Source organism: Pseudophryne corroboree, chromosome 8, assembly GCF_028390025.1.
Source record: "Pseudophryne corroboree isolate aPseCor3 chromosome 8, aPseCor3.hap2, whole genome shotgun sequence".
NCBI lineage: Eukaryota > Metazoa > Chordata > Amphibia > Anura > Myobatrachidae > Pseudophryne > Pseudophryne corroboree.
This window is the reverse complement of record NC_086451.1, coordinates 7,155,974-7,168,958: the sequence shown is the minus strand read 5'-3', so window position 1 is coordinate 7,168,958 and position 12,985 is coordinate 7,155,974. Positions and strand designations below refer to the sequence as shown.

The 12,985-nt window shown below is 56.7% G+C and overlaps 2 protein-coding genes across 7 annotated transcripts in view; both read right to left on the bottom strand.

Annotated features, from left to right (window-relative positions):
- The window catches only part of KCNT1 (potassium sodium-activated channel subfamily T member 1), a 363,573-nt gene that overhangs the window by 78,984 nt on the left and 271,604 nt on the right, over positions 1 to 12,985 (bottom strand). For all 6 annotated transcript variants that reach the window (XM_063935850.1, XM_063935851.1, XM_063935852.1 and 3 more), the window contains 2 exons: positions 12,761 to 12,820; positions 1,001 to 1,075 (listed from right to left, as the gene is read on the bottom strand). In XM_063935850.1, coding sequence (XP_063791920.1) covers positions 1,001 to 1,075; positions 12,761 to 12,820 — 135 coding nt within the window. The remainder of the gene's footprint in view (positions 1 to 1,000; positions 1,076 to 12,760; positions 12,821 to 12,985) is intronic.
- On the bottom strand, positions 5,331 to 12,718 carry LOC134947405 (tetra-peptide repeat homeobox protein 1-like). Its single transcript, XM_063935511.1, has 3 exons — positions 12,706 to 12,718; positions 6,040 to 6,294; positions 5,331 to 5,824 (listed from the first exon to the last, which is right to left on the bottom strand). The coding sequence occupies exons 1-3, from the start codon at positions 12,716 to 12,718 to the stop codon at positions 5,331 to 5,333; spliced, it is 762 nt and encodes a 253-aa protein (XP_063791581.1).

The following is a 12,985-nucleotide window of genomic DNA, read 5'->3' as shown; positions in this document are numbered from 1 at the left end:
GGTCACACCTCATGACGGGACCCCTCACCCTGCATAAACAATCAAAACTCTGGACCTCCACTGGTTACACCTCATGACGGGATCCCTGTACATCCAATCCAAGCTCCTGATCTCCACTGGTCACACCTCATGATGAGATCCCTGTACATCCAATCCAAAGCTCCTGATCTCCACAGGTCACACCGCTATCTTGGTGAAACAGGTGATTACCAGATGCAGAATAAGAGCTCATGGGACCCTAAGGAAACATCCTGATACAAGTCTCAGTTACACCATCCACAGAAAGTGGCAGGGCCAGATAATACGCTCAGTGGACATGGTCTCCCTCCCCCACATACTCTACAGGTTTATTGGTGCCACCAACAGATACGGATGACACAACTGAGAGCTATCTGGTGATAATGTCACTGAGGAGAGCACAACTGGTTTGGTGATGGGTGTAGAAACATGTGCTTGGTGCACTGTGTGCCGGGAATACTGTGTGTATCGCCCCAAACAACCCCATTGCCTTTACACCCCATATTCTATGCCTCCTGATATTTTTCGGAGGGGGGAATAAATATTGGAAAGAAGATACAGTCCACAATTCTGGTCACCATGCCGTATGTGCAAGACCACCGCAATTTCACCATACGCCAAACGTACTTCTCTTCAATAACCGCATTTTAGCCACGACCGTAGAAAACACCACAGGGCTGCGATCACAGGAGTGCACAGAGTCACAGGCGTGCCCAGGCACACTCTGTCAGATACCGTCCAGAAAAATTACAAGTATGGCATAACGTGGACATGGGTAAGTGGCGGCATTGGAAGAATTCATGGGGATATGATGATATGGGGGGAGATGTAGGTGCTGCTTTGGACGCCCCCCCCCCCCGGATGGAGTATCCTTCTCTAGATATCCCTGGACGGACACCCTACTGACATATTCTGTGCACGCACCTGCGCCATTCTCAGAGAACACCAATCTCAGCGTCACACCGCGGGGTAACAGACTTACCGTGATGATGAAGGGAACAGTGTTTATCATCTCCAAAATGAAGGAAATTCGAATGATCTGTTCCCAGATGTTACCCTGCGGATGCAGAACAGAGAGAGGTAAGTACCCCGGGGTTATTCACACAATTATAAAACCCTATAATCTATTATATGCAACATTGTTATAATCAGTCAGCAGCGAGGCCATTATTTCTGATCACAATGTACGTATGTTGTCTCTTCCATTACCTGTGGATTATACTGTAGAATATACCCCCAGTCTATACACAGTACTGTAGAATATACCCCCAGTCTATACACAGTACTGTAGAATATACCCCCAGTCTATACACAGTACTGTAGAATATACCCCCAGTCTATACACAGTACTGTAGAATATACCCCCAGTCTATACACAGTACTGTAGAATATACCCCCAGTCTATACACAGTACTGTAGAATATACCCCCAGTCTATACACAGTACTGTAGAATATACCCCCAGTCTATACACAGTACTGTAGAATATACCCCCAGTCTATACACAGTACTGTAGAATATACCCCCAGTCTATACACAGTACTGTAGAATATACCCCCAGTCTATACACAGTACTGTAGAATATACCCCCAGTCTATACACAGTACTGTAGAATATACCCCCAGTCTATACACAGTACTGTAGAATATACCCCCAGTCTATACACAGTACTGTAGAATATACCCCCAGTCTATACACAGTACTGTAGAATATACCCCCAGTCTATACACAGTACTGTAGAATATACCCCCAGTCTATACACAGTACTGTAGAATATACCCCCAGTCTATACACAGTACTGTAGAATATACCCCCAGTCTATACACAGTACTGTAGGATATACCCCCAGTCTATACACAGTACTGTAGAATATACCCCCAGTCTATACACAGTACTGTAGAATATACCCCCAGTCTATACACAGTACTGTAGAATATACCCCCAGTCTATACACAGTACTGTAGAATATACCCCCAGTCTATACACAGTACTGTAGAATATACCCCCAGTCTATACACAGTACTGTAGAATATACCCCCAGTCTATACACAGTACTGTAGAATATACCCCCAGTCTATACACAGTACTGTAGAATATACCCCCAGTCTATACACAGTACTGTAGAATATACCCCCAGTCTATACACAGTACTGTAGAATATACCCCCAGTCTATACACAGTACTGTAGAATATACCCCCAGTCTATACACAGTACTGTAGAACATACCCCCAGTCTATACACAGTACTGTAGAACATACCCCCAGTCAATACACAGTACTGTAGAATATACCCCCAGTCTATACACAGTACTGTAGAATATACCCCCAGTCTATACACAGTACTGTAGAATATACCCCCAGTCTATACACAGTACTGTAGAATATACCCCCAGTCTATACACAGTACTGTAGAATATACCCCCAGTCTATACACAGTACTGTAGAATATACCCCCAGTCTATACACAGTACTGTAGAATATACCCCCAGTCTATACACAGTACTGTAGGATATACCCCCAGTCTATACACAGTACTGTAGGATATACCCCCAGTCTATACACAGTACTGTAGAATATACCCCCAGTCTATACACAGTACTGTAGAATATACCCCCAGTCTATACACAGTACTGTAGGATATACCCCCAGTCTATACACAGTACTGTAGGATATACCCCCAGTCTATACACAGTACTGTAGAATATACCCCCAGTCTATACACAGTACTGTAGAATATACCCCCAGTCTATACACAGTACTGTAGAATATACCCCCAGTCTATACACAGTACTGTAGAATATACCCCCAGTCTATACACAGTACTGTAGAATATACCCCCAGCCTATACACAGTACTGTAGAATATACCCCCAGTCTATACACAGTACTGTAGAATATACCCCCAGTCTATACACAGTACTGTAGAATATACCCCCAGTCTATACACAGTACTGTAGAATATACCCCCAGTCTATACACAGTACTGTAGAATATACCCCCAGTCTATACACAGTACTGTAGAATATACCCCCAGTCTATACACAGTACTGTAGAATATACCCCCAGTCTATACACAGTACTGTAGAATATACCCCCAGTCTATACACAGTACTGTAGAATATACCCCCAGTCTATACACAGTACTGTAGAATATACCCCCAGTCTATACACAGTACTGTAGAATATACCCCCAGTCTATACACAGTACTGTAGAATATACCCCCAGTCTATACACAGTACTGTAGAATATACCCCCAGTCTATACACAGTACTGTAGAATATACCCCCAGTCTATACACAGTACTGTAGAATATACCCCCAGCCTATACACAGTACTGTAGAATATACCCCCAGTCTATACACAGTACTGTAGAATATACCCCCAGTCTATACACAGTACTGTAGAATATACCCCCAGTCTATACACAGTACTGTAGAATATACCCCCAGTCTATACACAGTACTGTAGGAATGTGTTTGCTTTGTGACATTGGGCCACGTGAATGCAGAGCAGGTCCCAAATCATTTGTCACTGGTTTAAACAAAAAGGCAATTTCATATATACATTGTAATGGGATGAAAAGCAGTATATAGGGCACATCTGGTGCGTTACTCTTTTTTTAATGGAATTTTTTGTTCATGAAAATACAACAAACAAAAAACAAGGCTATAACGAGATACATTCGCTCAGTTACATAATTGCAATGATGCAATTTAAATAACCACAAAACAAGAACATTTACAGAAACTAGTGTGCAGAAATGCTCTGCTCCTCATTAACAATTTCCCACCAGAGCCGATCATTACTCCGTTCTATACACAAGGTATCGCTATGGACAAGAACTAATAGGATACTAATGACCCAAACTGCTAATTCTTAATGTGCATAAATGCCTATCTGACCAGATTCCATAGCCAGAATTAAAGAAGGTGGGCGCAAAGCATACTGTACCCCGGGCCCCCCTTTGTCAGGGAGCCCCCATCCAGAGCACACTGACATCATTAGCTTTCCCTCTTGTGCAACAGCAGAACCAGGCAGCCAGAAGTATCAAGTTTCATGAGATCCTGACCAGAGGAGAGGTAGGAGGGTGGAAAGAGCTGTAAATGACACAGGGATCCCAGATTCTCCTCCTTCCCACCTGGGTGTCTGAGTCCTGTGTAACCTGCTATCTAGTGAGTATCTAGACAGGGACACACACACACACACACACACACACACACAGAGTCTTCCTGTGTCCTGTCCCAGTGTGTAAGTAGCACAGAGGCTGCTGCTATTCTTGCATGTGACAAGATAAATTCTAGATTTTATTTTTCTATGTGCTTTTAAGGATGTTTCCGTTGTCTTCGTTGTACTACAAGTAAATCTTATAAAATAGTTGTCTCTCAATTAGATGGATCTATAAACAGTAGTTAGGCATTATTACACTATCAGTTTAAATCTAATATACACCATTGATTTAAATGTAATATACACAATCCATACCTCACACCATGACTTACCTTTCTTATCAATTACATAGTTTAGCACAGGTGACACCCATCATATATGCACAACCTTATATTTCCCCCCCCTCCCCGCACCAGGGCCCCCGTCCTAAGCGCCCTGGGCACCCACAAGACTTAATCCGGCCCTGCCAGATTCAGCACGTATAACTTAGCTGTCCCACGTACCTCGCGCCTCAGAGCAAAGCTCATGCATTGGCGTCTGCCATAATGACCGGCCCCGTTTCTGCAGCACAGATACAGCGTGACCGGCCCCGTTTCTGCAGCACAGATACAGCGTGACCGGCCCCGTTTCTGCAGCACAGATACAGCGCGACCGGCCCCGTTTCTGCAGCACAGATACAGCGCGACCGGCCCCATTTCTGCAGCACAGATACAGCGCGACCGGCCCCATTTCTGCAGCACAGATACAGCGCGACCGGCCCCATTTCTGCAGCACAGATACAGCGCGACCGGCCCCGTTTCTGCAGCACAGATACAGCGTGACCGGCACCGTATCTGCAGCACAGGTCTGGCAGAGAATCAGAGCATCTGCTCAGACAGGGCCAAACTAAAAACATGGCATGAAGATTGGTATTAACAGAATTAGACTGCTGCAGAACTTTTTGATACATTGGAAAAAACAAGTTAGGTGAACACATGGGGGCAGTCAGATGCATGGGAGGCACATGGAGGCACAAGGGCAGGTGACACATGGGTACAGTCAGATGCATGGGAGGCACATGGAGGCACAAGGGCAGGTGACACATGGGTACAGTCAGATGCATGGGAGGCACATGGAGGCACAAGGGCAGGTGACACATGGGGGCAGTCAGATACATAGGAGACACATGGGGCAGTGTGTCACAGACATCCATGGCCCAACTCCCCCACATCCCATAGCTTCATATTTGTTTGTACTACAGGCCCCGGTGACTGGCTCGGGGAGGGAGGGGACCCCGGGGACTGGCCCGGGGAGAGAGGGGGCCCCGGGGACTGGCCCGGGGAGACAGGGGGCCCCGGGGACTGGCCCGGGGAGACAGGGGGCCCCGGGGACTGGCCCGGAAAGACAGGGGGCCCCGGGGACTGGCCCGGGGAGACAGGGGGCCCCGGGGACTGGCCCGGGGAGAGAGGGGGCCCCGGGGACTGGCCCAGGGAGAGAGGGGGCCCCGGGGACTGGCCCAGGGAGAGAGGGGGCCCCGGGGACTGGCCCAGGGAGAGAGGGGGCCCCGGGGACTGGCCCGGGGAGAGAGGGGGCCCCGGGGACTGGCCCGGGAAGAGAGGGGGCCCCGGGGACTGGCCCGGGGAGAGAGGGGGCCCAGGGGACTGGCCCGGGGAGAGAGGGGGCCCAGGGGACTGGCCCGGGGAGAGAGGGGGCCCCGGGGACTGGCCCAGGGAGAGAGGGGGCCCCGGGGACTGGCCCGGGGAGACAGGGGGCCCCGGGGACTGGCCCGGGGAGAGAGGGGGCCCCGGGGACTGGCCCGGGGAGAGAGGGGGCCCCGGGGACTGGCCCGGGGAGACAGGGACTGGCCCGGGGAGACAGGGGGCCCCGGGGACTGGCCCGGGGAGAGAGGGGGCCCCGGGGACTGGCCCGGGGAGAGAGGGGGCCCCGGGGACTGGCCCGGGAAGAGAGGGGGCCCCGGGGACTGGCCCGGGGAGAGAGGGGGCCCAGGGGACTGGCCCGGGGAGAGAGGGGGCCCAGGGGACTGGCCCGGGGAGAGAGGGGGCCCCGGGGACTGGCCCAGGGAGAGAGGGGGCCCCGGGGACTGGCCCAGGGAGAGAGGGGGCCCTGGGGACTGGCCCAGGGAGAGAGGGAGCCCCGGGGACTGGCCCAGGGAGGGAGGGGCAGTCCTGTAGCTGTTTGGCTCTTGATCACATTATGACAGATCTGTATACTGTAGTTCAGTGATTTTCAACCTTTTTTTACTCGCGGCACACCGAATAATATTTTAAAATTGCCAAGGCACACCATCAGTTCGCCACAGAAAAAAACAAAAACACACACATTGGCCCTCACAGTAAAATAAGAATCCACACATACATTGGCCTACACAGGAAAAACAATTACATTGCACCCCACATAAATCATTTTGCTCACACATAAATCAATCACATTTCTTCCCACATAAATCCTATTGCTTCCCACATGAATTATTCACATTGTTCCCCCCACAGGAGAAATAACATAACAAATATTAGCCCCTACTGGTTAGCTATCCTCCTCCCTGTCCCTCAGTGACGGGGGTTGTTCATAGTGGAGTGCTGCGAATACTGAGCAGCGGGCGGTCGGGCAGGTGTGGATGTGGGTGGGCAAGGTAAGCTGTGTATGCAGGCAGGAACTGGAAGATGTGTATGCAGGCGGGTGGGCTGGCTGGGTGGTGAGACGCTGCGGCCGTGACCTATGATATCACACTGCCGCATCATCAAGGCATAGGTCACAGCCGGAGCATTACTGATCCCCTGAGAAGAGCCCGAGCCAACAGTTCACTCTGAAGGTACAGGTAGCTGCTCTGGCTCCGCGGCACACCTTGCAACTGGCCACGGCACACTGGTTGAAAAAGCCTGCTGTAGTTGGTGCTGAGGAGATGAGCTGTAAAAGCAGTAGCGCATGATGGTAGATTGCCGGCCCCTGTATAACACAGACACTGTCCAAGCCCCAGTACTATGGGGAGCGTGGAGACACGTGGGGGTGGGGCACACCTGACCCCTCCAGTACTATGGGGAGCGTGGAGACACGTGGGGGTGGGGCACACCTGACCCCTCCAGTACTATGGGGAGCGTGGAGACACGTGGGGGTGGGGCACACCTGACCCCTCCAGTACTATGGGGAGCGTGGAGACACGTGGGGGTGGGGCACACCTGACCCCTCCAGTACTATGGGGAGCGTGGAGACACGTGGGGGTGGGGCACACCTGTCCCCTCCAGTACTATGGGGAGCGTGGAGACACGTGGGGGTGGGGCACACCTGACCCCTCCAGTACTATGGGGAGCGTGGAGACACGTGGGGGTGGGGCACACCAGACCCCCTCCAGTACTATGGGGAGCGTGGAGACACGTGGGGGTGGGGCACACCTGACCCCCTCCAGTACTATGGGGAGCGGGGAGACACGTGGGGGTGGGGCACACCTGACCCCCTCCAGTACTATGGGGAGCGTGGAGACACGTGGGGGTGGGGCACACCTGACCCCTCCAGTACTATGGGGAGCGTGGAGACACGTGGGGGTGGGGCACACCTGACCCCCTCCAGTACTATGGGGAGCGTGGAGACACGTGGGGGTGGGGCACACCTGACCCCCTCCAGTACTATGGGGAGCGTGGAGACACGTGGGGGTGGGGCACACCTGACCCCCTCCAGTACTATGGGGAGCGTGGAGACACGTGGGGGTGGGGCACACCTGACCCCTCCAGTACTATGGGGAGCGTGGAGACACGTGGGGGTGGGGCACACCTGACCCCCTCCAGTACTATGGGGAGCGTGGAGACACGTGGGGGTGGGGCACACCTGACCCCCTCCAGTACTATGGGAAGCGTGGGGGTGGGGCACACCTGACCCAGTCCAGTACTATGGGGAGCGTGGAGACACGTGGGGGTGGGGCACACCTGACCCCCTCCAGTACTATGGGGAGCGTGGAGACACGTGGGGGTGAGGCACACCTGACCCCCTCCAGTACTATGGGGAGCGTGGAGACACGTGGGGGTGGGGCACACCTGACCCCTCCAGTACTATGGGGAGCGTGGAGACACGTGGGGGTGGGGCACACCTGACCCCCTCCAGTACTATGGGGAGCGTGGAGACACGTGGAGGTGGGGCACACCTGACCCCTCCAGTACTATGGGGAGCGTGGAAACACGTGGGGGTGGGGCACACCTGAACCCCTCCAGTACTATGGGGAGCGTGGAGACACGTGGAGGTGGGGCACACCTGACCCCTACAGTACTATGGGGAGCGTGGAGACACGTGGGGGTGGGGCACACCTGACCCCCTCCAGTACTATGGGGAGCGTGGAAACACGTGGGGGTGGGGCACACCTGACCCCCTCCAGTACTATGGGGAGCGTGGAGACACGTGAGGGTGTGGCACACCTGACCCCCTCCAGTACTATGGGGAGCGTGGAGACACGTGGGGGTGGGGCACACCTGACCCCCTCCAGTACTATGGGGAGCGTGGAGACACGTGGGGGTGGGGCACACCTGACCCCCTCCAGTACTATGGGGAGCGTGGAGACACGTGGGGGTGGGGCACACCTGACCCCCTCCAGTACTATGGGGAGCGTGGAGACACGTGGGGGTGGGGCACACCTGACCCCCTCCAGTACTATGGGGAGCGTGGAGACACGTGGGGGTGGGGCACACCTGACCCCCTCCAGTACTATGGGGAGCGTGGAGACACGTGGGGGTGGGGCACACCTGACCCCCTCCAGTACTATGGGGAGCGTGGAGACACGTGGGGGTGGGGCACACCTGACCCCCTCCAGTACTATGGGGAGCGTGGAGACACGTGGGGGTGGGGCACACCTGACCCCCTCCAGTACTATGGGGAGCGTGGAGACACGTGGGGGTGGGGCACACCTGACCCCCTCCAGTACTATGGGGAGCGTGGAGACACGTGGGGGTGGGGCACACCTGACCCCCTCCAGTACTATGGGGAGCGTGGAGACACGTGGGGGTGGGGCACACCTGACCCCCTCCAGTACTATGGGGAGCGTGGAGACACGTGGGGGTGTGGCACACCTGACCCCCTCCAGTACTATGGGGAGCGTGGAGACACGTGGGGGTGGGGCACACCTGACCCCCTCCAGTACTATGGGGAGCGTGGAGACACGTGGGGGTGGGGCACACCTGACCCCCTCCAGTACTATGGGGAGCGTGGAGACACGTGGGGGTATGGCACACCTGAACCCCTCCAGTACTATGGGGAGCGTGGAGACACGTGGGGGTGGGGCACACCTGAACCCCTCCAGTACTATGGGGAGCGTGGAGACACGTGGGGGTGTGGCACACCTGACCCCCTCCAGTACTATGGGGAGCGTGGAGACACGTGGGGGTGGGGCACACCTGACCCCCTCCAGTACTATGGGGAGCGTGGAGACACGTGGGGGTGGGGCACACCTGACCCCCTCCAGTACTATGGGGAGCGTGGAGACACGTGGGGGTGGGGCACACCTGACCCCCTCCAGTACTATGGGGAGCGTGGAGACACGTGGGGGTGGGGCACACCTGACCCCCTCCAGTACTATGGGGAGCGTGGAGACACGTGGGGGTGGGGCACACCTGACCCCCTCCAGTACTATGGGGAGCGTGGAGACACGTGGGGGTGGGGCACACCTGACCCCCTCCAGTACTATGGGGAGCGTGGAGACACGTGGGGGTGGGGCACACCTGACCCCCTCCAGTACTATGGGGAGCGTGGAGACACGTGGGGGTGGGGCACACCTGACCCACTCCAGTACTATGGGGAGCGTGGAGACACGTGGGGGTGGGGCACACCTGACCCCTCCAGTACTATGGGGAGCGTGGAGACACGTGGGGGTGGGGCACACCTGACCCCCTCCAGTACTATGGGGAGCGTGGAGACACGTGTGGGTGGGGCACACCTGACCCCCTCCAGTACTATGGGGAGCGTGGAGACACGTGGGGGTGGGGCACACCTGACCCCCTCCAGTACTATGGGGAGCGTGGAGACACGTGGGGGTGGGGCACACCTGACCCCCTCCAGTACTATGGGGAGCGTGGAGACACGTGGGGGTGGGGCACACCTGACCCCTCCAGTACTATGGGGAGCGTGGAGACACGTGGGGGTGGGGCACACCTGACCCCCTCCAGTACTATGGGGAGCGTGGAGACACGTGGGGGTGGGGCACACCTGAACCCCTCCAGTACTATGGGGAGCGTGGAGACACGTGGGGGTGGGGCACACCTGACCCCCTCCAGTACTATGGGGAGCGTGGAGACACGTGGGGGTGGGGCACACCTGACCCCCTCCAGTACTATGGGGAGCGTGGAGACACGTGGGGGTGGGGCACACCTGACCCCCTCCAGTACTATGGGGAGCGTGGAGACACGTGGGGGTGGGGCACACCTGACCCCCTCCAGTACTATGGGGAGCGTGGAGACACGTGGGGGTGGGGCACACCTGACCCCCTCCAGTACTATGGGGAGCGTGGGGGTGGGGCACACCTGACCCCCTCCAGTACTATGGGGAGCGTGGAGACACGTGGGGGTGGGGCACACCTGACCCCCTCCAGTACTATGGGGAGCATGGAGACACGTGGGGGTGAGGCACACCTGACCCCCTCCAGTACTATGGGGAGCGTGGAGACACGTGGGGGTGGGGCACACCTGACCCCTCCAGTACTATGGGGAGCGTGGAGACACGTGGGGGTGGGGCACACCTGACCCCCTCCAGTACTATGGGGAGCGTGGAGACACGTGGAGGTGGGGCACACCTGACCCCTACAGTACTATGGGGAGCGTGGAGACACGTGGGGGTGGGGCACACCTGACCCCCTCCAGTACTATGGGGAGCGTGGAAACACGTGGGGGTGGGGCACACCTGAACCCCTCCAGTACTATGGGGAGCGTGGAGACACGTGAGGGTGTGGCACACCTGAACCCCTCCAGTACTATGGGGAGCGTGGAGACACGTGGGGGTGGGGCACACCTGACCCCCTCCAGTACTATGGGGAGCGTGGAGACACGTGGGGGTGGGGCACACCTGACCCCCTCCAGTACTATGGGGAGCGTGGAGACACGTGGGGGTGGGGCACACCTGACCCCCTCCAGTACTATGGGGAGCGTGGAGACACGTGGGGGTGGGGCACACCTGACCCCCTCCAGTACTATGGGGAGCGTGGAGACACGTGGGGGTGGGGCACACCTGACCCCCTCCAGTACTATGGGGAGCGTGGAGACACGTGGGGGTGGGGCACACCTGACCCCCTCCAGTACTATGGGGAGCGTGGAGACACGTGGGGGTGGGGCACACCTGACCCCCTCCAGTACTATGGGGAGCGTGGAGACACGTGGGGGTGGGGCACACCTGACCCCCTCCAGTACTATGGGGAGCGTGGAGACACGTGGGGGTGGGGCACACCTGACCCCCTCCAGTACTATGGGGAGCGTGGAGACACGTGGGGGTGGGGCACACCTGACCCCTCCAGTACTATGGGGAGCGTGGAGACACGTGGGGGTGGGGCACACCTGACCCCCTCCAGTACTATGGGGAGCGTGGAGACACGTGGGGGTGTGGCACACCTGACCCCCTCAAGTACTATGGGGAGCGTGGAGACACGTGGGGGTGGGGCACACCTGACCCCCTCCAGTACTATGGGGAGCGTGGAGACACGTGGGGGTGGGGCACACCTGACCCCCTCCAGTACTATGGGGAGCGTGGAGACACGTGGGGGTGGGGCACACCTGAACCCCTCCAGTACTATGGGGAGCGTGGAGACACGTGGGGGTATGGCACACCTGAACCCCTCCAGTACTATGGGGAGCGTGGAGACACGTGGGGGTGGGGCACACCTGTACCCCTCCAGTACTATGGGGAGCGTGGAGACACGTGGGGGTGTGGCACACCTGACCCCCTCCAGTGCTATGGGGAGCGTGGAGACACGTGGGGGTGGGGCACACCTGACCCCCTCCAGTACTATGGGGAGCGTGGAGACACGTGGGGGTGGGGCACACCTGACCCCCTCCAGTACTATGGGGAGCGTGGAGACACGTGGGGGTATGACACCTGAACCCCTCCAGTACTATGGGGAGCGTGGAGACACGTGGGGGTGGGGCACACCTGAACCCCCCCAGTACTATGGGGAGCGTGGAGACACGTGGGGGTGGGGCACACCTGACCCCCTCCAGTACTATGGGGAGCGTGGAGACACGTGGGGGTGTGGCATACCTGACCCCGTCCAGTACTATGGGGAGCGTGGAGACACGTGGGGGTGGGGCACACCTGACCCCCTCCAGTACTATGGGGAGCGTGGAGACACGTGGGGGTGGGGCACACCTAACCCCCTCCAGTACTATGGGGGGGGTGGGGCACACCTGACCCCCTCCAGTACTATGGGTAGCGCGGAGACGCGCGGGGGTGTGGCACACCTGATCCCCTTCCCCTCTGCCCCCACGGGTCTGGGCCTTTCCACAAATCTACAGGACACACAGAGACACAATGAACACGTGGATAAATAGTCACCCTGTTTTATTACAGTCCTCGCCCATTGGGTGTGGAGTAAGTGTCACGTAATGCTCCGGATCTCTTACCTTATAGCTGAGATAGATCAGAAGCATGGTCTCACAGAAACTGATAATAGCCACAGTCACCTGTAACACAAGGGACACCAGATTACTGACACACCGGGGGCAGGGAGGCTGGAACTGGTACAGACTGCAGGCCGCTGCCAGGCCACAGCCATACACAGGTACTGGGTGCGGATTCAGAAGACACTCACACACGGAACAGTGAATGGGTGGCACAGAGCTGGCTGG

What these genes read in the sequence shown, in the direction of transcription:
- LOC134947405 (XM_063935511.1), bottom strand. An exon ending in GCCAGTCCCCGGGGCCCCCT is followed by an intron (nt 5,825 to 6,039) that starts GTCTCCCCGGGC and finishes TCCCCGGGCCAG; the next exon opens with TCCCCTGGGCCCCCTCTCTC.